Source organism: Mytilus edulis, chromosome 2, assembly GCF_963676685.1.
Source record: "Mytilus edulis chromosome 2, xbMytEdul2.2, whole genome shotgun sequence".
NCBI lineage: Eukaryota > Metazoa > Mollusca > Bivalvia > Mytilida > Mytilidae > Mytilus > Mytilus edulis.
In genome coordinates, this window is record NC_092345.1 from 125,637 (window position 1) to 151,089 (window position 25,453).

Below are 25,453 nucleotides of genomic sequence, written 5' to 3' on the forward strand. Positions count from 1 at the left end.
CACATTCACTAGTTTTTCCTATATTTAACTATAATTTTATGACTTAACCAAACAAAATAAGAAGCTCTCAAGAGCCTGTGTCGCTCACCTTTGTCTATGAGCATATTAAACTAAGAATACTGATGGATTCATGACAAAATTGTGTTTTTGTGATGGTGATGTGTTTGTAGATCTTACTTTACTGAACATTCTTGCTGCTTACAATTATCTCTATCTATTATGAACTTGGCCCAGTATTTGCAATGGTAAATATTTGGTAAAAATATACAACCAGATGCAGGGCGCAGCTTTATACGACTGCAGAAGTCGAACCCAGTTGGGGCAAGTATGAAAACAACATTTTTAAAAGCTTGATACAGCTCTGAATTTTGATTGTGATTAAATAGTTGACACAGCAAAGGTTTCTGACACAGAATGAATGTGGTCTAATGAACTTAAAAAAAATGTTTTTTGTTTTTGAGCAATACACTATGCTGTTGAATATATAAATCCCCTAAAAAAAAATATTTGAAGAAAAATTCTTTTAAATTTCTGAAATCTGAAATGAGCAAAATTTTACCCCTCACCCCTCCCTGTTTTTTTCACCTTCCCTAATTCCTTATTCCAAAAATAATCTCAATTCAAATTTCTAATTAAATTGGCAACAAAAACTACTCATTTAAATACATCATAAAGTATTAAAATATAAAATAACTTACAGTCATGGTTAAAATTAATATTAATTCATGTAATTAACAGTAACTTCTAAAAAAAAAATTTACAGCTACACATCTTAAACAATTATCACTTCCTTTAACATAATTTTCAAGCAGTGTAAGGGAGGTAATCAGGTAATCAAACATATAAATAACAGTATTTTTTAAATTTTAAATGGAATTGGATTACCTCCCTTACAGTGCTTTTAAATTGTCTAAATTGTCCTTTAACCAGAAAAATCCTTGTTTCCCCCTTTCTTCGCCCCTAATTGCTTAACGATTTGATCCATTACCCCCTAAAACCAACCCTTTGAAGTATGGAAACTTGATGTATAATATCATAGAGATTTATACACTTAGACACAAGTTATTGACTGAAAACTAAAAATATGCTTATTTGGGCCCCTTTTTTGGCCCCTCACTTGTTGAAACCACCCTTGGAGCAAGAACCCCAAAACTCAATTCCAGTTTTTCCTTTGTAGTAAGAAACCTTGTAACAAAATTTCAGAGAAATCTATACACTTAAACACAAGTACCGTATAAATCGTTAAATAAGCCGCAGGTTTTTTTCTCTGTCTTTGTCCCTGCGTGTTATACTCGGGTGCGTGTTATGTAAGTATTATTTTCTGTTTTCAGGACGACGGTGAAAGAAAAAAATATCTGGATTTGTTTTCTGGAGACAGTCAGATTGTCAAGTGCTTGCAGTGACTTGATAAATTGTTAATGTTGCATATTTTGTTATGAATAAATAAATATATTAACTAAATCGTTTGTTTTTATTTCATTCAATCATTGTTGGTTTACAGGAAGTCGATAACCATGTGTTTAGTGTTCATTTCGTAAACAAAGAAAGATAACTGTGTCCATACAGGATATTAATTGTGTATTTATCATAAATATGTAGTTGTTAGTTGATTTAATGTGTTTTAATATAAAATTTTCTAATGAAATAATAAAGAAAGTGATTGTGTGTCTTGCCAATATTACAAGTTTCTTTAAATGACGATGGTGATGCATGTGCTTAAATCGACACTTTAAAGTGCTTCATAAACAAAGAGAGATAATCGTGTTTGAGAAGAGGTACCAAACAGGATAAAATACTGAAGAGTAACTGTTTGTCGTTTTATTGTGTTTCAAAACGAAATATCTTTACGAAATATTATTGGATGTTTAACTAAAAGAAAAAGAATACTAATTTTTATAATTTAATCTGTTAAAACATTTATTTATTGCCGTCTTCTTTTAATCCCCCTTGTCATTTAAAAATAGACAATGACTTGCAAAAAGTAAATTCTTTTGTTTGTTGTATTCATCCAAATTAAAATTGAAAAATGTTTGTTACGTTCAGAACTTCAACTTTTATTTTATAGACAACAATAAAATTCTTAAGATTGTTTTAATTAAAAAAAAATCTTGACTTTTGGGTGAACAGTTTTCACACGTGGGTACAGGTAAGTAGGTCATAATCAAGGTAAACAATGGCAGTTTTATGGCTACGGTGACCTTTCATGCATACATTTTTAAGATTAATTTAAATCCTTAATGCCAATTCAAACAATAAACAAGCAATCAATACCATACTAATTTTAATCAAAACAACAAGGTTCAATGGACACCCAAGCTGTCAACACATGGCCATTGTTGACAAAAAACATCAAACGAAACTGGCATAATTAAAACAATGAGAAAAGTATAATTATTTTATTACGATTTTTTATTTTAATGTGACACAAATAAATATATTCAAAAATACTCTCAACTTTCTCACCAATCTGAAAATAGAAATGAAACAAATTACGGTGTGAGTTACAAAAGGAGAAAATATTCATGACACTATCAGGTCAGTAGAATAAATATACGTTTTCTTCAGTGTGCGCTTAATATTCAGGTGCGTTTTATGTAAGGACAAAAACAATCTTCCCCCCAAAAAACGGCCGTGCGGCTTATAAAACGATGCGCTTTAAATTCGAAAATATACGGTAAGTGTCTGTAAACTAGAAAAATGCTTCTTTTTGGCCCTTTTTTGGCCCCTTATTGCTAAATGTTCAGGGATATTATTCCAAACTGACACCAAGCCTTCTCTTCATTATATGGAACCTTGTGGTACAATGTCAGAGAGATCCATACAATTAAACATAAGTTATTGTCCCGAAACTTCAAATATGCTTGTTTTTTGGCCCTTAATTCCTAGACTGTTTGCCCCATAACCCTGAAAATTTATCATAATAGCATGAACATTGTGGTACAATTTCAGATTAATTGAATTACTTATACACAATTCATGTTCTTAAACTGATGGGACCATAAACCCCAAAATCAATCCCAACCTTCCTTTTGTGGTTATAAACATTGTGTTAAAATTTTATTGATTTATATTTACTTATACTTAAGTTATTATCCAGAAACCATCTGTCATCGATGCGGTCATATAAAAATTTACAAAATTTATGAAAATTGTTAAAAATTGACTATGAAGGGCAATAACTTAAGGGGTCAATTGACCATTTTGGTCATGTTAACTAATTTGTAGATCTTACTTTGCTTTACATTATTGCTGTTTACAGTTTATCTCTATCTATAATAGTATTTAAGATAATAACCAAAAGCTTCAAAATTTTCTTAAAATTACCAATTCACGGGCAGCAACCCAAAAACAGGTTGCCTGATTGGTCTGAAAATTTCAGGGCAGATAGATTTTGACCTAATAAACAGTTTTAACCCCATGTCAGATTTGTTCTAAATGCTTTGGTTTCAGAGATATAAGCCAAAATCTACATTTTTTCCCTATGTTCTATTTTTAGCCATGGTGGCCATCTTGGTTTCGTTGGCTGGGTCAACAGACACATTTTTTAAACTAGATACCCCAATGATTATTGTGGCCAATTTTGGTTAAATTTGGGTCAGCAGTTTCAGAGGACTCACTTGGCCCTTGACCCTTCAGAGTTGATACACTGATTCCTTAACATGAAAAGGGTGTGTCATTCTCTGTACATGAAACACTGATTCAACATTCACATTTCAACAAGAAGAAGCTGTGTATACTTCCTGCACAGCCTGACAGACAACCCACATTAGCAATGGTTTTATACAGCCTGACAGATGACCCAAGATAGCAATGGTTTTACTAGCTTTTTTGTATATATGTTTATAGTATCTCAGTTTTTTTGAATTTACATCATACTAACATATTATCTGGTTGTGGGAATGCCTAATCTGCTGGACAACTAAATGTTACTTACATTCATGTCAACGGAATAAGCTGCTTTATAAGATGGACAATTATGGAAATACAGGTTATATAATCCTTCTTCTTCCTTTCTGTTGATGTTTACTCGAAACTAAAAAATATATCAATGAAACCATATTTACTTGAAACTACAAAATATATCAAAGAAACGATAAATACTTAAAACTAAAAAGATATATCAAAGAAAGATCAACAATAAATATATAAAAGTATATCAAATTCATATGACTATAGAAAATCAAAAATGTCTTTAGCTTCAATTTACAGAGGTCAAATAAGTATGACATGCCTAACTTGTAGATTCCATGACTGGTCTGAGGAATGATGGTTGTCATATTTGTAACCAGTGTACTAGCAACAAAATTTGAACAGGGTGCAGCACTCACCCTTTTTTAATGACGGCTGTGCCTTTTTTCTGCTGTTTCTCGAGTGCCCTGCCATTTTTATTGCGAAAATCTCTGCATTTTTCTCCCTTTACAATACCCGAAAAGTTCGTAATTCTTTCATCAACAGGAAGTTCAGCTAGCTGTGTAAACTGTCAAATTAAGTGACCCATTAAGTGCATGGCTTCACCTGACAGCTTTGGTGTCAAAATCATTTTTAATTAATACCAATTACCTTTATACCTTAATTAGATATAGAAAGATGTGGTATGAGTGCCAATGAGACAACTCTCCATCCAAATAACAATTTAAAAAGTAAACCATTATATGTCAAGGTACAGCCTTCAACACAAAGCCTTGACTCACACCGAAAAGCAAGCTATAAAGGGCCCAAAAAAATTAGTAATGTAAAACCATTCAAACGAGAAAACCAACTGTCTAATCTATATAAAAACAAGAAACCAGAAACATGTATGAACTTCACAAATGACAACTACTGTACATCAGATAAGGTCATAAATAATTTGTGTATTTCAAAAAAAGTTAGACAAACAAATTTGAGTTACTTCCCCTATTTATCACCATTCACAATATACACTTTAAAAAAAAAAAACTTAATGTATAAGCCACAATTTACATTTTACCCATATGTTCTATTTTTAACCATGGTGGCCATCTTGGTTGGTTGGGGGGGTCACCGGACACATTTTTAAACTAGATACCCAAATAGTGATTGTGGCCAAGTTTGGTTAAATTAGGCCAACGACAGATGACAACGGACGACAAGTGATGAGAAAAGCTCACTTGACCCTTTGGGCCAGGTGAGCTAGCAAGGATCTAAATATTGCAACATTTAAAACTGTTGAATAATCACTTTGAAACATTGAAAATTTATACAATTATTGGATTGATGATAATAATATCTTTTATAACTGACTAATCATGCTAATAGACAGCTTATCTATTATCTATATTACTGAAAAGTAGAAAGCTACTGTAAATTCTGTCTAACTGTTTACCTCACCACACGGCACAGTTATTAACTGTTTACCTCATCACACAGCAGTAATAAACTGTTTACCTCACCACATGGCAGTAATTAACTGTTTACCTCACCACACGACAGTAATTAACTGTTTAACTGTTTACCTCACCACATGGCAGTAATTAACTGTTTAACTCACCACACGGCAGTAATTAACTGTTTACCTCACCACACAGCAGTAATTAACTGTTTACCTCACCACACGGCACGGTTATTAACTGTTTACCTCACCACAGGGCACAGTAATTAACTGTTTACCTCACTACACGGCAGTGAATTAACTGTTTAACTGTTTACCTCACCACATGGCAGTAATTAACTGTTTAACTCACCACACGGCAGTAATTAACTGTTTACCTCACCACACAGCAGTAATTAACTGTTTACCTCACCACATGGCAGTAATTAACTGTTTACCTCACCACACGGCACGGTTATTAACTGTTTACCTCACCACAGGGCACAGTAATTAACTGTTTACCTCACTACACGGCAGTGAATTAACTGTTTAACTGTTTACCTCACCACATGGCAGTAATTAACTGTTTACCTCACCACACGGCAGTAATCAACTGTTTACCTCACCACACAGCAGTAATTAACTGTTTAACTGTTTACCTCAACACATGGCAGTAATTAACTGTTTACCTCACCACACGGCAGTAATTAACTGTTTAACTGTTTACCTCACCACATGGCAGTAATTAACTGTTTAACTGTTTACCTCACCACATGACAGTAATTAACTGTTTAGCTGTTTACCTCACCACACAGCATTGAATTAACTGTTTAACTGTTTACCTCACCACATGGCAGTAATTAACTGTTTAACTCACCACACGGCAGTAATTAACTGTTTAACTGTTTACCTCACCACACTGCATTAATTAACTGTTTAACTGTTTACCTCACCATACGACAGTAATTAACTGTTTAGCTGTTTACCTCACCACACAGCATTGAATTAACTGTTTAACTGTTTACCTCACCACATGGCAGTAATTAACTGTTTAACTCACCACACGGCAGTAATTAACTGTTTAACTGTTTACCTCACCACACGACAGTAATTAACTGTTTAACTGTTTACCTCACCACACAACAGTAATTAACTGTTTAACTGTTTACCTCACCACACAACAGTAATTAACTGTTTAGCTCACCACACAACAGTAATTAACTGTTTAACTGTTTACCTCACCACACGGCACAGTAATTAACTGTTTACCTCACCACACGACAGTAACTAACTGTTTAACTGTTTACCTCACCACACGACAGTAATTAACTGTTTTTAAAACTGTTTACCTCACCACACGACAGTAATTAACTGTTTTTAAAACTGTTTACCTCACCACACGACAGTAATTAACTGTTTAACTGTTTACCTCACCACACTGCAGTAATTAACTGTTTACCTCACTACACTGCAGAAATTAACTGTTTACCTCACAACACAGCAGTAATTAACTGTTTACCTCACAACACAGCAGTAATTAACTGTTTACCTCACAACACAGCAGTAATTAACTGTTTACCTCACCACACGGCAGTAATTAACTGCTTATCTCACCACACGGCATGAATTAACTGTTTACCTCACCAAACGGCAGTAATTAACTGTTTAACTGACTAAACAACAGAATTTAGATGTTTAAATAACAAGACAACAGTATTTACAAATGTAGCTGCTTAAATGACCAAACAACAGTATATAGCTGTTTAAATGACCAAACAACAGTATATAGCTGTTTAAATTACCAAACAACAGTAATTAGCTGTTTAAATGAACAGACAACAGTAATTAGCTGTTTAAATGAACAGACAACAGTATATAGCTGTTTAAATTACCAAACAACAGTATATAGCTGTTTAAATGACCAAACAACAGTAATTAGCTGTTTAAATTACCAAACAACAATATATAGCTGTTTAAATGACCAAACAACAGTAATTAGCTGTTTAAATGACCAAACAACAGTAATTAGCTGTTTAAATGACCAAACAACAGTAATTAGCTGTTTAAATGAACAGACAACAGTAATTAGCTGTTTAAATGACCAAACAACAGTAATTAGCTGTTTAAATGAACAGACAACAGTAATTAGCTGTTTAACAATGTTTAACTGACCAAACAACAGTATTTAGCTGTTTAACTTACCACACAACAGTAATTTGCTTTTTACTTGGCCAGACAACAGTAATTAACTGTTTAACTGACTAAACAACAGTATTTAGCTGTTAAAATGACAAAACAACAGTAATTTGCTTTTTAACTGACCAAACAACAGTAATTTGCTTTTTACTTGGTCAGACAACAATAATTAACTGTTTAACTGACTAAACAACAGTATTTAGCTGTTTAACTGACCAAACAACAGCAATTTGCTTTTAACTAGGCCAGACAACAGTAATTAACTGTTTGACTGACTAAACAACAGTATTTAGCTGTTTAACCGACCAAACAACAGTAATTTGCTTTTTACTTGGCCAGACAACCGTTATATACTGTTTAACTGACCAAACAACAGTATTTAGCTGTTTAACTGACCAAACAACAGTAAGTTGCTTTTGACTTTGCCAGACAACAGTAATATACTGTTTAACTGACCAAACAACAGTATTTAGCTGTTTAAATGACCAAACAACAGTTATTAGCTGTTTACCTGACTAAACAACATGGACAACAGTATTTAGCTGTTTAAATGACCAAACAAAAGTAGTTAGATGTTTTTACTGACCAGACAACAGCAATTTTACTGTATAACTGACGGAACAACAGTAATTTATAGCTGTTTTACTTACATAAATAGTGTATGCCTCCATTGAATTATTATCAAATTTTGACATAGGAATTTCCTTAAGCACTGGAGCTGCTTTTATTTTGGCTGGTTCTAATGGTTTCTTTGTTTTACTGGTTTCTGTTTTCACTGTTTTTAATGTTGTTGTTGTCAGTACTGCAGCGGTACTTGGTGCTTTAGTCGGTGCTGCAGTGGTATTTGGTGCTTTAGTCAGTACTGCAGTGGTACTTGGTGCTTTAGTCGCTTTCTTCTTCACACTAGAAGCAGCAGCATCCCTTTTATGCCTTTTTCCAATGAGGAACTGGTCACTAAATGGTGAATGAGGAACATGTCTTTTACTTGGAGAATGTGGCTCTGTCAAGTTATTAACAATTACCAAATTCTTCACATCACTGCCGTTTCTTTGTATTGTCACTCTGAAATATTTTAAATAATGCCATTTTTTTAATTTTTTGAAATCAAATGATTGCCATGTTTAAACAGAAGAGTTAAAAAGAAATAGGCTGTCTCCTTGAGTATGATTTACAAGGTTGGGTTGTCTGTAGCAACAGGTAGAAGTTTTGGATGTCTGAAGCAAGGATCCAGAAATTTTTCACATAATTTCGGTCATTATCCATGTTAGCTGGGGTCTTTTTTTCAAACTTACGAAATTATTAATGTTAGATTTACTGCATTAATAATCTAACACTACTCTGGTGAATTTAATCATGAAGTTTTTCATTTGTTTTTTACTGTTTTTCTAAAACATTTAAGAACAATGCATGCCATGCAAAAGTTTAAATAAAAATTACTTTTGAATACTTCATACAATAAGTTTCTCAGGAATTGCAATTGACGACCCCAAAAAAAAAAGAAGTTTCAAGTAAATACTACTTTTTTACTTGATTTTCTGTGAAAATGTGTATAAATATATAACTTATAACATTTTCAAATGTTTAATTTGGCATAACAATTAAGTTTCAAATGTGGTGAAGACATTTTCCAACAAGCATATTACATAGTAAACAAAGCAAATGTTTGACTTATGCAAACATTTTTTTCTACATACATGTATGTAATTTGATAAAAGTTTCAATTTTTAAACCAGAACTGTTGAAAGCATAATAAATGAAGTAATTTGTCATTGAGTAGAATTTCTTTATAAGAATAGTTCTGAATTTGACCACTACTACTGTCATGACTGTCAAGTAATTAAATGGGGAGCGTCTCTATGGTATGGGACAGAGATGATGACTGTCAAGTAATTCAATGGGGAGCGTCTCTATGGTATTGGACAGAGATGATGACTGTCAAGTAATTAAATGGGGAGTGTCTCTATGGTATGGGACAGAGATAATTAAATGGGGAGTGTCTCTAAGGTATGGGACAGAGATAATTAAATGGGGAGTGTCTCTATGGTATGGGACAGAGATAATTAAATGGGGAGTGTCTCTATGGTATGGGACAGAGATAATTAAATGGGGAGTGTCTCTATGGTATGGGACAGAGATAATTAAATGGGGAGTGTCTCTATGGTATGGGACAGAGATAATTAAATGGGGAGTGTCTCTATGGTGTGGGACAGAGATAATTAAATGGGGAGTGTCTCTATGGTATAGGACAGAGATAATTAAATGGGGACCGTCTCTATGGTATGGGACAGAGATAATTAAATGGGAAGTGTCTTTATGGTATGGAACAGAGATGATGCCACAGCTTGCATAAAACATTCAAATGGGACATAACTGAAGAAGATAATTTCCATTTGTAAAGGGGTATAATTCTAGAACAGTAAAAGTGACAGTACCAAAATTTACAATTAATCTGTGTTTTGTGATAATAGGCATTTTGTGTAAGACTCATAACATTTGGTTAAGGAAAAATTAACTTGGAGAATTGAAACGAAAAATTCAAAGTTGATCAGTGTTTTGTGTCAATAAGCATTGTATATTAGTTTCATAACATTTGGATGAGGTAAACTAAAGTTAGAGAGTGGAAACCAATTTCGGAATGTACAGATAGCCAAGGTTTAAACTAAATGCCCCCTACGCCACAGCATAAAAATGAATAGCAATAATCAGAAAATTTCTCCTTCAGGCATTTTTATGGTAATTCGGAGAGCCCTCAACATGTTCAATGCAAGATTTAAAGTTATTTTCGTGGGTACCAATTTTTGATGTTTGAGGAAAAAAACCATATTTGTCAATATTCAATTTGTGGTTTTGGCTAAGTCTGCATACATTCCTTTACATAATTTGTAATTGGTTGAACGTTGAACATTTAAATTCATGGTTCCCCTGTACCCACAAAAATTGGTATCCAATCAATATTAATGAATCCACAATAATTATTTCCCATTTTTTTTTTTAAGACTTCTGATCTAGCCAGAGATTTGGCCTTCATATTCCCAATTATGCTATGTCACTAACATTAGGATTTATCTTAAATACAACAGAAACAATAATATATATCAGAACTATCTTAACAATTAACTTATCTGAAACAAAACTTACACCATTTTATCAAAATCTATTTTAAAGAAGATAATAGATAAACTATTATTCTTGTTGTTTTCTTTGCTGAGTATACCATCTGGATTTTTCAACAAACAATTCTTCCCTTGTGCATTTTCCTAAAATTCACAAAAATAAAAACACTTTGAATTTCAACAAAAATATGTGTTTATAGAATGCCATGCTCTGCTTGCACTATCACCATTCCGTGTTTAGTAAATCTGATAATCTATTGAAGTCAAAACGGTAACTTTAAAGGTTTCTCATGGTCATGATGATAAAGCAAAGATCTGTACATGGTGTACTGAGTTCTCTTTCAAGTTGTATATTTAATGTGAAGTTGTTGTGACTATACCATGTATACTGTTGTATTCTATGTTACTGTATAACTACTCAGTTCTCTTTCAAGTTATATATTTAATGTGAAGTTGTTGTGACTATACCATGTATACTGTTGTATTCTATGTTACTGTATAACTACTCAGTTCTCTTTCAAGTTATATATTAATGTGAAGTTGTTGTGACTATACCATGTATACTGTTGTATACTATGTTACTGTATAACTACTCAGTTCTCTTTCAAGTTATATATTTAATGTGAAGTTGTTGTGACTATATCATGTATACTGTTGTATTCTATGTTACTGTATAACTACTCAGTTCTCTTTCAAGTTATATATTTAATGTGAAGTTGTTGTGACTATACCATGTATACTGTTGTATACTATGTTACTGTATAACTACTCAGTTCTCTTTCAAGTTGTATATTTAATGTGAAGTTGTTGTAACTATACCATGTATACTGTTGTATACTATGTTACTGTATAACTTCTCAGTTCTCTTTCAAGTTATATATTTAATGTGAAGTTGTTGTGACTATACCATGTATACTGTTGTATTCTATGTTACTGTATAACTACTCAGTTCTATTTCAAGTTATATATTAATGTGAAGTTGTTGTGACTATACCATGTATACTGTTGTATACTATGTTACTGTATAACTACTCAGTTCTCTTTCAAGTTATATATTTAATGTGAAGTTGTTGTAACTATACCATGTATACTGTTGTATTCTATGTTACTGTATAACTACTCAGTTCTCTTTCAAGTTATATATTTAATGTGAAGTTGTTGTGACTATACCATGTATACTGTTGTATACTATGTTACTGTATAACTACTCAGTTCTATTTCAAGTTATATATTTAATGTGAAGTTGTTGTGACTATACCATGTATACTGTTGTATACTATGTTACTGTATAACTACTCAGTTCTCTTTCAAGTTGTATATTTAATGTGAAGTTGTTGTAACTATACCATGTATACTGTTGTATACTATGTTACTGTATAACTTCTCAGTTCTCTTTCAAGTTATATATTTAATGTGAAGTTGTTGTGACTATACCATGTATACTGTTGTATTCTATGTCACTGTATAACTACTCAGTTCTATTTCAAGTTATATATTAATGTGAAGTTGTTGTGACTATACCATGTATACTGTTGTATACTGTGTTACTGTATAACTTCTCAGTTCTCTTTCAAGTTATATATTTAATGTGAAGTTGTTGTAACTATACCATGTATACTGTTGTATTCTATGTTACTGTATAACTTCTCAGTTCTCTTTCAAGTTGTATATTTAATGTGAAGTTGTTGTGACTATATCATGTATACTGTTGTATACTATGTTACTGTATAACTTCTCAGTTCTCTTTCAAGTTATATATTTAATGTGAAGTTGTTGTGACTATATCATGTATACTGTTGTATTCTATGTTACTGTATAACTTCTCAGTTCTCTTTCAAGTTGTATATTTAATGTGAAGTTGTTGTGACTATACCATGTATACTGTTGTATTCTATGTTACTGTATAACTACTCAGTTCTCTTTCAAGTTATATATTAATGTGAAGTTGTTGTGACTATACCATGTATACTGTTGTATTCTATGTTACTGTATAACTTCTCAGTTCTCTTTCAAGTTATATATTTAATGTGAAGTTGTTGTGACTATATCATGTATACTGTTGTATTCTATGTTACTGTATAACTACTCAGTTCTCTTTCAAGTTATATATTTAATGTGGAGTTGTTGTAACTATACCATGTATACTGTTGTATTCTATGTTACTGTATAACTACTCAGTTCTCTTTCAAGTTGTATATTTAATGTGAAGTTGTTGTGACTATACCATGTATACTGTTGTATACTATGTTACTGTATAACTACTCAATTCTCTTTCAAGTTATATATTTAATGTGAAGTTGTTGTGACTATACCATGTATACTGTTGTATACTATGTTACTGTATAACTACTCAGTTCTCTTTCAAGTTATATATTTAATGTGAAGTTGTTGTGACTATACCATGTATACTGTTGTATACTATGTTACTGTATAACTACTCAGTTCTCTTTCAAGTTGTATATTTAATGTGAAGTTGTTGTAACTATACCATGTATACTGTTGTATACTATGTTACTGTATAACTACTCAGTTCTCTTTCAAGTTATATATTTAATGTGAAGTTGTTGTGACTATACCATGTATACTGTTGTATTCTATGTTACTGTATAACTACTCAGTTCTCTTTCAAGTTATATATTAATGTGAAGTTGTTGTGACTATACCATGTATACTGTTGTATACTATGTTACTGTATAACTACTCAGTTCTCTTTCAAGTTATATATTTAATGTGAAGTTGTTGTGACTATATCATGTATACTGTTGTATACTATGTTACTGTATAACTTCTCAGTTCTCTTTCAAGTTATATATTTAATGTGAAGTTGTTGTGACTATACCATGTATACTGTTGTATTCTATGTTACTGTATAACTACTCAGTTCTCTTTCAAGTTATATATTTAATGTGAAGTTGTTGTAACTATACCATGTATACTGTTGTATTCTATGTTACTGTATAACTACTCAGTTCTCTTTCAAGTTGTATATTTAATGTGAAGTTGTTGTAACTATACCATGTATACTGTTGTATTCTATGTTACTGTATAACTTCTCAGTTCTCTTTCAAGTTGTATATTTAATGTGAAGTTGTTGTGACTATATCATGTATACTGTTGTATACTGTGTTACTGTATAACTACTCAGTTCTATTTCAAGTTATATATTTAATGTGAAGTTGTTGTGACTATACCATGTATACTGTTGTATTCTATGTTACTGTATAACTTCTCAGTTTTCTTTCAAGTTATATATTTAATGTGAAGTTGTTGTGACTATATCATGTATACTGTTGTATACTATGTTACTGTATAACTACTCAGTTCTCTTTCAAGTTATATATTTAATGTGAAGTTGTTGTAACTATACCATGTATACTGTTGTATTCTATGTTACTGTATAACTACTCAGTTCTCTTTCAAGTTGTATATTTAATGTGAAGTTGTTGTAACTATACCATGTATACTGTTGTATTCTATGTTACTGTATAACTTCTCAGTTCTCTTTCAAGTTGTATATTTAATGTGAAGTTGTTGTGACTATATCATGTATACTGTTGTATACTGTGTTACTGTATAACTACTCAGTTCTATTTCAAGTTATATATTTAATGTGAAGTTGTTGTGACTATATCATGTATACTGTTGTATTCTATGTTACTGTATAACTTCTCAGTTCTCTTTCAAGTTGTATATTTAATGTGAAGTTGTTGTGACTATATCATGTATACTGTTGTATACTATGTTACTGTATAACTACTCAGTTCTCTTTCAAGTTATATATTTAATGTGAAGTTGTTGTAACTATACCATGTATACTGTTGTATTCTATGTTACTGTATAACTTCTCAGTTCTCTTTCAAGTTGTATATTTAATGTGAAGTTGTTGTGACTATATCATGTATACTGTTGTATACTGTGTTACTGTATAACTACTCAGTTCTATTTCAAGTTATATATTAATGTGAAGTTGTTGTGACTATACCATGTATACTGTTGTATACTATGTTACTGTATAACTACTCAGTTCTCTTTCAAGTTATATATTTAATGTGAAGTTGTTGTGACTATATCATGTATACTGTTGTATACTATGTTACTGTATAACTTCTCAGTTTTCTTTCAAGTTATATATTTAATGTGAAGTTGTTGTGACTATATCATGTATACTGTTGTATACTATGTTACTGTATAACTACTCAGTTCTCTTTCAAGTTATATATTTAATGTGAAGTTGTTGTGACTATATCATGTATACTGTTGTATTCTATGTTACTGTATAACTACTCAGTTCTCTTTCAAGTTGTATATTTAATGTGAAGTTGTTGTGACTATATCATGTATACTGTTGTATTCTATGTTACTGTATAACTACTCAGTTCTCTTTCAAGTTGTATATTTAATGTGAAGTTGTTGTGACTATACCATGTATACTGTTGTATACTATGTTACTGTATAACTTCTCAGTTCTCTTTCAAGTTATATATTTAATGTGAAGTTGTTGTGACTATACCATGTATACTGTTGTATTCTATGTTACTGTATAACTACTCAGTTCTCTTTCAAGTTATATATTAATGTGAAGTTGTTGTGACTATACCATGTATACTGTTGTATTCTATGTTACTGTATAACTACTCAGTTCTCTTTCAAGTTATATATTTAATGTGAAGTTGTTGTGACTATACCATGTATACTGTTGTATACTATGTTACTGTATAACTACTCAGTTCTCTTTCAAGTTATATATTTAATGTGAAGTTGTTGTGACTATATCATGTATACTGTTGTATTCTATGTTACTGTATAACTACTCAGTTCTCTTTCAAGTTATATATTAATGTGAAGTTGTTGTGACTATACCATGTATACTGTTGTATACTATGTTACTGTATAACTACTCAGTTCTCTTTCAAGTTATATATTTAATGTGAAGTTGTTGTGACTATACCATGTATACTGTTGTATACTATGTTACTGTATAACTACTCAGTTCTCTTTCAAGTTATATATTTAATGTGAAGTTGTTGTGACTATACCATGTATACTGTTGTTTACTATGTTACTGTATAACTACTCAGTTCTCTTTCAAGTTATATATTTAATGTGAAGTTGTTGTGACTATACCATGTATACTGTTGTATACTATGTTACTGTATAACTACTCAGTTTTCTTTCAAGTTATATATTAATGTGAAGTTGTTGTAACTATACCATGTATACTGTTGTATTCTATGTTACTGTATAACTACTCAGTTCTCTTTCAAGTTATATATTTAATGTGGAGTTGTTGTAACTATACCATGTATACTGTTGTATTCTATGTTACTGTATAACTACTCAGTTTTCTTTCAAGTTATATATTAATGTGAAGTTGTTGTGACTATATCATGTATACTGTTGTATACTATGTTACTGTATAACTACTCAGTTCTCTTTCAAGTTATATATTTAATGTGAAGTTGTTGTGACTATACCATGTATACTGTTGTATACTATGTTACTGTATAACTACTCAGTTCTCTTTCAAGTTATATATTTAATGTGAAGTTGTTGTGACTATACCATGTATACTGTTGTATTCTATGTTACTGTATAACTACTCAGTTCTCTTTCAAGTTATATATTTAATGTGAAGTTGTTGTGACTATACCATGTATACTGTTGTATTCTATGTTACTGTATAACTACTCAGTTTTCTTTCAAGTTATATATTTAATGTGAAGTTGTTGTGACTATACCATGTATACTGTTGTATACTATGTTACTGTATAACTACTCAGTTCTCTTTCAAGTTATATATTTAATGTGAAGTTGTTGTGACTATACCATGTATACTGTTGTATTCTATGTTACTGTATAACTACTCAGTTTTCTTTCAAGTTATATATTAATGTGAAGTTGTTGTAACTATACCATGTATACTGTTGTATACTATGTTACTGTATAACTACTCAGTTCTCTTTCAAGTTGTATATTTAATGTGAAGTTGTTGTGACTATACCATGTATACTGTTGTATACTATGTTACTGTATAACTACTCAGTTCTCTTTCAAGTTATATATTAATGTGAAGTTGTTGTGACTATACCATGTATACTGTTGTATACTATGTTACTGTATAACTACTCAGTTCTCTTTCAAGTTATATATTTAATGTGAAGTTGTTGTGACTATACCATGTATACTGTTGTATACTATGTTACTGTATAACTACTCAGTTCTCTTTCAAGTTATATATTTAATGTGAAGTTGTTGTGACTATACCATGTATACTGTTGTATTCTATGTTACTGTATAACTACTCAGTTCTCTTTCAAGTTATATATTTAATGTGAAGTTGTTGTGACTATACCCTGTATACTGTTGTATACTATGTTACTGTATAACTACTCAGTTCTATTTCAAGTTATATATTAATGTGAAGTTGTTGTGACTATACCATGTATACTGTTGTATACTATGTTACTGTATAACTACTCAGTTCTCTTTCAAGTTATATATTTAATGTGAAGTTGTTGTGACTATACCATGTATACTGTTGTTTACTATGTTACTGTATAACTACTCAGTTCTCTTTCAAGTTATATATTTAATGTGAAGTTGTTGTGACTATACCATGTATACTGTTGTATACTATGTTACTGTATAACTACTCAGTTTTCTTTCAAGTTATATATTAATGTGAAGTTGTTGTAACTATACCATGTATACTGTTGTATTCTATGTTACTGTATAACTACTCAGTTCTCTTTCAAGTTATATATTTAATGTGGAGTTGTTGTAACTATACCATGTATACTGTTGTATTCTATGTTACTGTATAACTACTCAGTTTTCTTTCAAGTTATATATTAATGTGAAGTTGTTGTGACTATATCATGTATACTGTTGTATACTATGTTACTGTATAACTACTCAGTTCTCTTTCAAGTTATATATTAATGTGAAGTTGTTGTGACTATACCATGTATACTGTTGTATACTATGTTACTGTATAACTACTCAGTTCTCTTTCAAGTTGTATATTTAATGTGAAGTTGTTGTGACTATACCATGTATACTGTTGTATTCTATGTTACTGTATAACTACTCAGTTCTCTTTCAAGTTGTATATTTAATGTGAAGTTGTTGTGACTATACCATGTATACTGTTGTATACTATGTTACTGTATAACTACTCAGTTCTCTTTCAAGTTATATATTTAATGTGAAGTTGTTGTGACTATACCATGTATACTGTTGTATTCTATGTTACTGTATAACTACTCAGTTCTCTTTCAAGTTATATATTTAATGTGAAGTTGTTGTGACTATACCATGTATACTGTTGTATTCTATGTTACTGTATAACTACTCAGTTTTCTTTCAAGTTATATATTTAATGTGAAGTTGTTGTGACTATACCATGTATACTGTTGTATACTATGTTACTGTATAACTACTCAGTTCTCTTTCAAGTTATATATTTAATGTGAAGTTGTTGTGACTATACCATGTATACTGTTGTATTCTATGTTACTGTATAACTACTCAGTTTTCTTTCAAGTTATATATTAATGTGAAGTTGTTGTAACTATACCATGTATACTGTTGTATACTATGTTACTGTATAACTACTCAGTTCTCTTTCAAGTTGTATATTTAATGTGAAGTTGTTGTGACTATACCATGTATACTGTTGTATACTATGTTACTGTATAACTACTCAGTTCTCTTTCAAGTTATATATTAATGTGAAGTTGTTGTGACTATACCATGTATACTGTTGTATACTATGTTACTGTATAACTACTCAGTTCTCTTTCAAGTTATATATTTAATGTGAAGTTGTTGTGACTATATCATGTATACTGTTGTATACTATGTTACTGTATAACTACTCAGTTCTCTTTCAAGTTATATATTAATGTGAAGTTGTTGTAACTATACCATGTATACTGTTGTATTCTATGTTACTGTATAACTACTCAGTTTTCTTTCAAGTTATATATTAATGTGAAGTTGTTGTAACTATACCATGTATACTGTTGTATACTATGTTACTGTATAACTACTCAGTTCTCTTTCAAGTTATATATTTAATGTGAAGTTGTTGTGACTATATCATGTATACTGTTGTATACTATGTTACTGTATAACTTCTCAGTTCTCTTTCAAGTTATATATTTAATGTGAAGTTGTTGTAACTATACCATGTATACTGTTGTATACTATGTTACTGTATAACTACTCAGTTCTCTTTCAAGTTATATATTTAATGTGAAGTTGTTGTGACTATACCATGTATACTGTTGTATTCTATGTTACTGTATAACTACTCAGTTCTCTTTCAAGTTATATATTAATGTGAAGTTGTTGTGACTATACCATGTATACTGTTGTATACTATGTTACTGTATAACTACTCAGTTCTCTTTCAAGTTATATATTTAATGTGAAGTTGTTGTGACTATATCATGTATACTGTTGTATACTATGTTACTGTATAACTTCTCAGTTCTCTTTCAAGTTATATATTTAATGTGAAGTTGTTGTGACTATACCATGTATACTGTTGTATTCTATGTTACTGTATAACTACTCAGTTCTCTTTCAAGTTATATATTTAATGTGAAGTTGTTGTAACTATACCATGTATACTGTTGTATTCTATGTTACTGTATAACTACTCAGTTCTCTTTCAAGTTGTATATTTAATGTGAAGTTGTTGTAACTATACCATGTATACTGTTGTATTCTATGTTACTGTATAACTTCTCAGTTCTCTTTCAAGTTGTATATTTAATGTGAAGTTGTTGTGACTATATCATGTATACTGTTGTATACTGTGTTACTGTATAACTACTCAGTTCTATTTCAAGTTATATATTTAATGTGAAGTTGTTGTGACTATACCATGTATACTGTTGTATTCTATGTTACTGTATAACTTCTCAGTTTTCTTTCAAGTTATATATTTAATGTGAAGTTGTTGTGACTATACCATGTATACTGTTGTATACTATGTTACTGTATAACTACTCAGTTCTCTTTCAAGTTATATATTTAATGTGAAGTTGTTGTGACTATACCATGTATATATACTGTTGTATTCTATGTTACTGTATAACTTCTCAGTTCTCTTTCAAGTTGTATATTTAATGTGAAGTTGTTGTGACTATATCATGTATACTGTTGTATACTGTGTTACTGTATAACTACTCAGTTCTATTTCAAGTTATATATTTAATGTGAAGTTGTTGTGACTATATCATGTATACTGTTGTATTCTATGTTACTGTATAACTACTCAGTTCTCTTTCAAGTTATATATTTAATGTGGAGTTGTTGTGACTATATCATGTATACTGTTGTATACTATGTTACTGTATAACTACTCAGTTCTCTTTCAAGTTATATATTTAATGTGAAGTTGTTGTAACTATACCATGTATACTGTTGTATTCTATGTTACTGTATAACTTCTCAGTTCTCTTTCAAGTTGTATATTTAATGTGAAGTTGTTGTGACTATATCATGTATACTGTTGTATACTATGTTACTGTATAACTACTCAGTTCTCTTTCAAGTTATATATTTAATGTGAAGTTGTTGTAACTATACCATGTATACTGTTGTATTCTATGTTACTGTATAACTTCTCAGTTTTCTTTCAAGTTGTATATTTAATGTGAAGTTGTTGTGACTATATCATGTATACTGTTGTATACTATGTTACTGTATAACTACTCAGTTCTCTTTCAAGTTATATATTTAATGTGAAGTTGTTGTAACTATACCATGTATACTGTTGTATTCTATGTTACTGTATAACTTCTCAGTTCTCTTTCAAGTTGTATATTTAATGTGAAGTTGTTGTGACTATATCATGTATACTGTTGTATACTGTGTTACTGTATAACTACTCAGTTCTATTTCAAGTTATATATTAATGTGAAGTTGTTGTGACTATACCATGTATACTGTTGTATACTATGTTACTGTATAACTACTCAGTTCTCTTTCAAGTTATATATTTAATGTGAAGTTGTTGTGACTATATCATGTATACTGTTGTATACTATGTTACTGTATAACTTCTCAGTTTTCTTTCAAGTTATATATTTAATGTGAAGTTGTTGTGACTATATCATGTATACTGTTGTATACTATGTTACTGTATAACTACTCAGTTCTCTTTCAAGTTATATATTTAATGTGAAGTTGTTGTGACTATATCATGTATACTGTTGTATTCTATGTTACTGTATAACTACTCAGTTCTCTTTCAAGTTGTATATTTAATGTGAAGTTGTTGTGACTATATCATGTATACTGTTGTATTCTATGTTACTGTATAACTACTCAGTTCTCTTTCAAGTTGTATATTTAATGTGAAGTTGTTGTGACTATACCATGTATACTGTTGTATACTATGTTACTGTATAACTTCTCAGTTCTCTTTCAAGTTATATATTTAATGTGAAGTTGTTGTGACTATACCATGTATACTGTTGTATTCTATGTTACTGTATAACTACTCAGTTCTCTTTCAAGTTATATATTAATGTGAAGTTGTTGTGACTATACCATGTATACTGTTGTATTCTATGTTACTGTATAACTACTCAGTTCTCTTTCAAGTTATATATTTAATGTGAAGTTGTTGTGACTATACCATGTATACTGTTGTATACTATGTTACTGTATAACTACTCAGTTCTCTTTCAAGTTATATATTTAATGTGAAGTTGTTGTGACTATATCATGTATACTGTTGTATTCTATGTTACTGTATAACTACTCAGTTCTCTTTCAAGTTATATATTAATGTGAAGTTGTTGTGACTATACCATGTATACTGTTGTATACTATGTTACTGTATAACTACTCAGTTCTCTTTCAAGTTATATATTTAATGTGAAGTTGTTGTGACTATACCATGTATACTGTTGTATACTATGTTACTGTATAACTACTCAGTTCTCTTTCAAGTTATATATTTAATGTGAAGTTGTTGTGACTATACCATGTATACTGTTGTTTACTATGTTACTGTATAACTACTCAGTTCTCTTTCAAGTTATATATTTAATGTGAAGTTGTTGTGACTATACCATGTATACTGTTGTATACTATGTTACTGTATAACTACTCAGTTTTCTTTCAAGTTATATATTAATGTGAAGTTGTTGTAACTATACCATGTATACTGTTGTATTCTATGTTACTGTATAACTACTCAGTTCTCTTTCAAGTTATATATTTAATGTGGAGTTGTTGTAACTATACCATGTATACTGTTGTATTCTATGTTACTGTATAACTACTCAGTTTTCTTTCAAGTTATATATTAATGTGAAGTTGTTGTGACTATATCATGTATACTGTTGTATACTATGTTACTGTATAACTACTCAGTTCTCTTTCAAGTTATATATTTAATGTGAAGTTGTTGTGACTATACCATGTATACTGTTGTATACTATGTTACTGTATAACTACTCAGTTCTCTTTCAAGTTATATATTTAATGTGAAGTTGTTGTGACTATACCATGTATACTGTTGTATTCTATGTTACTGTATAACTACTCAGTTCTCTTTCAAGTTATATATTTAATGTGAAGTTGTTGTGACTATACCATGTATACTGTTGTATTCTATGTTACTGTATAACTACTCAGTTTTCTTTCAAGTTATATATTTAATGTGAAGTTGTTGTGACTATACCATGTATACTGTTGTATACTATGTTACTGTATAACTACTCAGTTCTCTTTCAAGTTATATATTTAATGTGAAGTTGTTGTGACTATACCATGTATACTGTTGTATTCTATGTTACTGTATAACTACTCAGTTTTCTTTCAAGTTATATATTAATGTGAAGTTGTTGTAACTATACCATGTATACTGTTGTATACTATGTTACTGTATAACTACTCAGTTCTCTTTCAAGTTGTATATTTAATGTGAAGTTGTTGTGACTATACCATGTATACTGTTGTATACTATGTTACTGTATAACTACTCAGTTCTCTTTCAAGTTATATATTAATGTGAAGTTGTTGTGACTATACCATGTATACTGTTGTATACTATGTTACTGTATAACTACTCAGTTCTCTTTCAAGTTATATATTTAATGTGAAGTTGTTGTGACTATACCATGTATACTGTTGTATACTATGTTACTGTATAACTACTCAGTTCTCTTTCAAGTTATATATTTAATGTGAAGTTGTTGTGACTATACCATGTATACTGTTGTTTACTATGTTACTGTATAACTACTCAGTTCTCTTTCAAGTTATATATTTAATGTGAAGTTGTTGTGACTATACCATGTATACTGTTGTATACTATGTTACTGTATAACTACTCAGTTTTCTTTCAAGTTATATATTAATGTGAAGTTGTTGTAACTATACCATGTATACTGTTGTATTCTATGTTACTGTATAACTACTCAGTTCTCTTTCAAGTTATATATTTAATGTGGAGTTGTTGTAACTATACCATGTATACTGTTGTATTCTATGTTACTGTATAACTACTCAGTTTTCTTTCAAGTTATATATTAATGTGAAGTTGTTGTGACTATATCATGTATACTGTTGTATACTATGTTACTGTATAACTACTCAGTTCTCTTTCAAGTTATATATTTAATGTGAAGTTGTTGTGACTATATCATGTATACTGTTGTATACTATGTTACTGTATAACTACTCAGTTTTCTTTCAAGTTATATATTAATGTGAAGTTGTTGTGACTATACCATGTATACTGTTGTATACTATGTTACTGTATAACTACTCAGTTCTCTTTCAAGTTATATATTTAATGTGAAGTTGTTGTGACTATACCATGTATACTGTTGTATTCTATGTTACTGTATAACTACTCAGTTCTCTTTCAAGTTATATATTAATGTGAAGTTGTTGTGACTATACCATGTATACTGTTGTATTCTATGTTACTGTATAACTACTCAGTTCTCTTTCAAGTTATATATTAATGTGAAGTTGTTGTGACTATACCATGTATACTGTTGTATACTATGTTACTGTATAACTACTCAGTTCTCTTTCAAGTTATATATTTAATGTGAAGTTGTTGTGACTATACCATGTATACTGTTGTATTCTATGTTACTGTATAACTACTCAGTTCTCTTTCAAGTTATATATTTAATGTGAAGTTGTTGTGACTATACCATGTATACTGTTGTATTCTATGTTACTGTATAACTACTCAGTTTTCTTTCAAGTTATATATTTAATGTGAAGTTGTTGTGACTATACCATGTATACTGTTGTATACTATGTTACTGTATAACTACTCAGTTCTCTTTCAAGTTATATATTTAATGTGAAGTTGTTGTGACTATACCATGTATACTGTTGTATTCTATGTTACTGTATAACTACTCAGTTTTCTTTCAAGTTATATATTAATGTGAAGTTGTTGTAACTATACCATGTATACTGTTGTATACTATGTTACTGTATAACTACTCAGTTCTCTTTCAAGTTGTATATTTAATGTGAAGTTGTTGTGACTATACCATGTATACTGTTGTATACTATGTTACTGTATAACTACTCAGTTCTCTTTCAAGTTATATATTAATGTGAAGTTGTTGTGACTATACCATGTATACTGTTGTATACTATGTTACTGTATAACTACTCAGTTCTCTTTCAAGTTATATATTTAATGTGAAGTTGTTGTGACTATATCATGTATACTGTTGTATACTATGTTACTGTATAACTACTCAGTTCTCTTTCAAGTTATATATTAATGTGAAGTTGTTGTAACTATACCATGTATACTGTTGTATTCTATGTTACTGTATAACTACTCAGTTTTCTTTCAAGTTATATATTTAATGTGAAGTTGTTGTAACTATACCATGTATACTGTTGTATACTATGTTACTGTATAACTACTCAGTTCTCTTTCAAGTTATATATTTAATGTGAAGTTGTTGTGACTATATCATGTATACTGTTGTATTCTATGTTACTGTATAACTACTCAGTTCTCTTTCAAGTTATATATTTAATGTGAAGTTGTTGTGACTATACCATGTATACTGTTGTATTCTATGTTACTGTATAACTTCTCAGTTTTCTTTCAAGTTATATATTTAATGTGAAGTTGTTGTGACTATACCATGTATACTGTTGTTTACTATGTTACTGTATAACTACTCAGTTCTCTTTCAAGTTATATATTTAATGTGAAGTTGTTGTGACTATACCATGTATACTGTTGTATACTGTGTTACTGTATAACTACTCAGTTCTATTTCAAGTTATATATTTAATGTGAAGTTGTTGTGACTATATCATGTATACTGTTGTATACTATGTTACTGTATAACTACTCAGTTCTCTTTCAAGTTATATATTAATGTGAAGTTGTTGTGACTATACCATGTATACTGTTGTATACTATATATATGTTACTGTATAACTACTCAGTTCTCTTTCAAGTTATATATTTAATGTGAAGTTGTTGTGACTATACCATGTATACTGTTGTATACTATGTTACTGTATAACTACTCAGTTCTCTTTCAAGTTATATATCAATGTGAAGTTGTTGTGACTATACCATGTATACTGTTGTATTCTATGTTACTGTATAACTACTCAGTTTTCTTTCAAGTTATATATTTAATGTGAAGTTGTTGTGACTATACCATGTATACTGTTGTATACTATGTTACTGTATAACTACTCAGTTCTCTTTCAAGTTATATATTTAATGTGAAGTTGTTGTGACTATACCATGTATACTGTTGTATTCTATGTTACTGTA

General features: G+C 30.2%; 1 protein-coding gene across 1 annotated transcript in view; it reads right to left on the reverse strand.

Moving 5' to 3' along the window:
• The window catches only part of LOC139511176 (protein GPR107-like), a 70,717-nt gene that overhangs the window by 14,395 nt on the left and 30,869 nt on the right, over nt 1-25,453 (reverse strand). The window contains exons 4-6 of the mRNA XM_071297756.1: nt 10,664-10,782; nt 8,176-8,587; nt 3,935-4,033 (exon numbers count right to left, since the gene is read on the reverse strand). Coding sequence (XP_071153857.1) covers nt 3,935-4,033; nt 8,176-8,587; nt 10,664-10,782 — 630 coding nt within the window. The remainder of the gene's footprint in view (nt 1-3,934; nt 4,034-8,175; nt 8,588-10,663; nt 10,783-25,453) is intronic.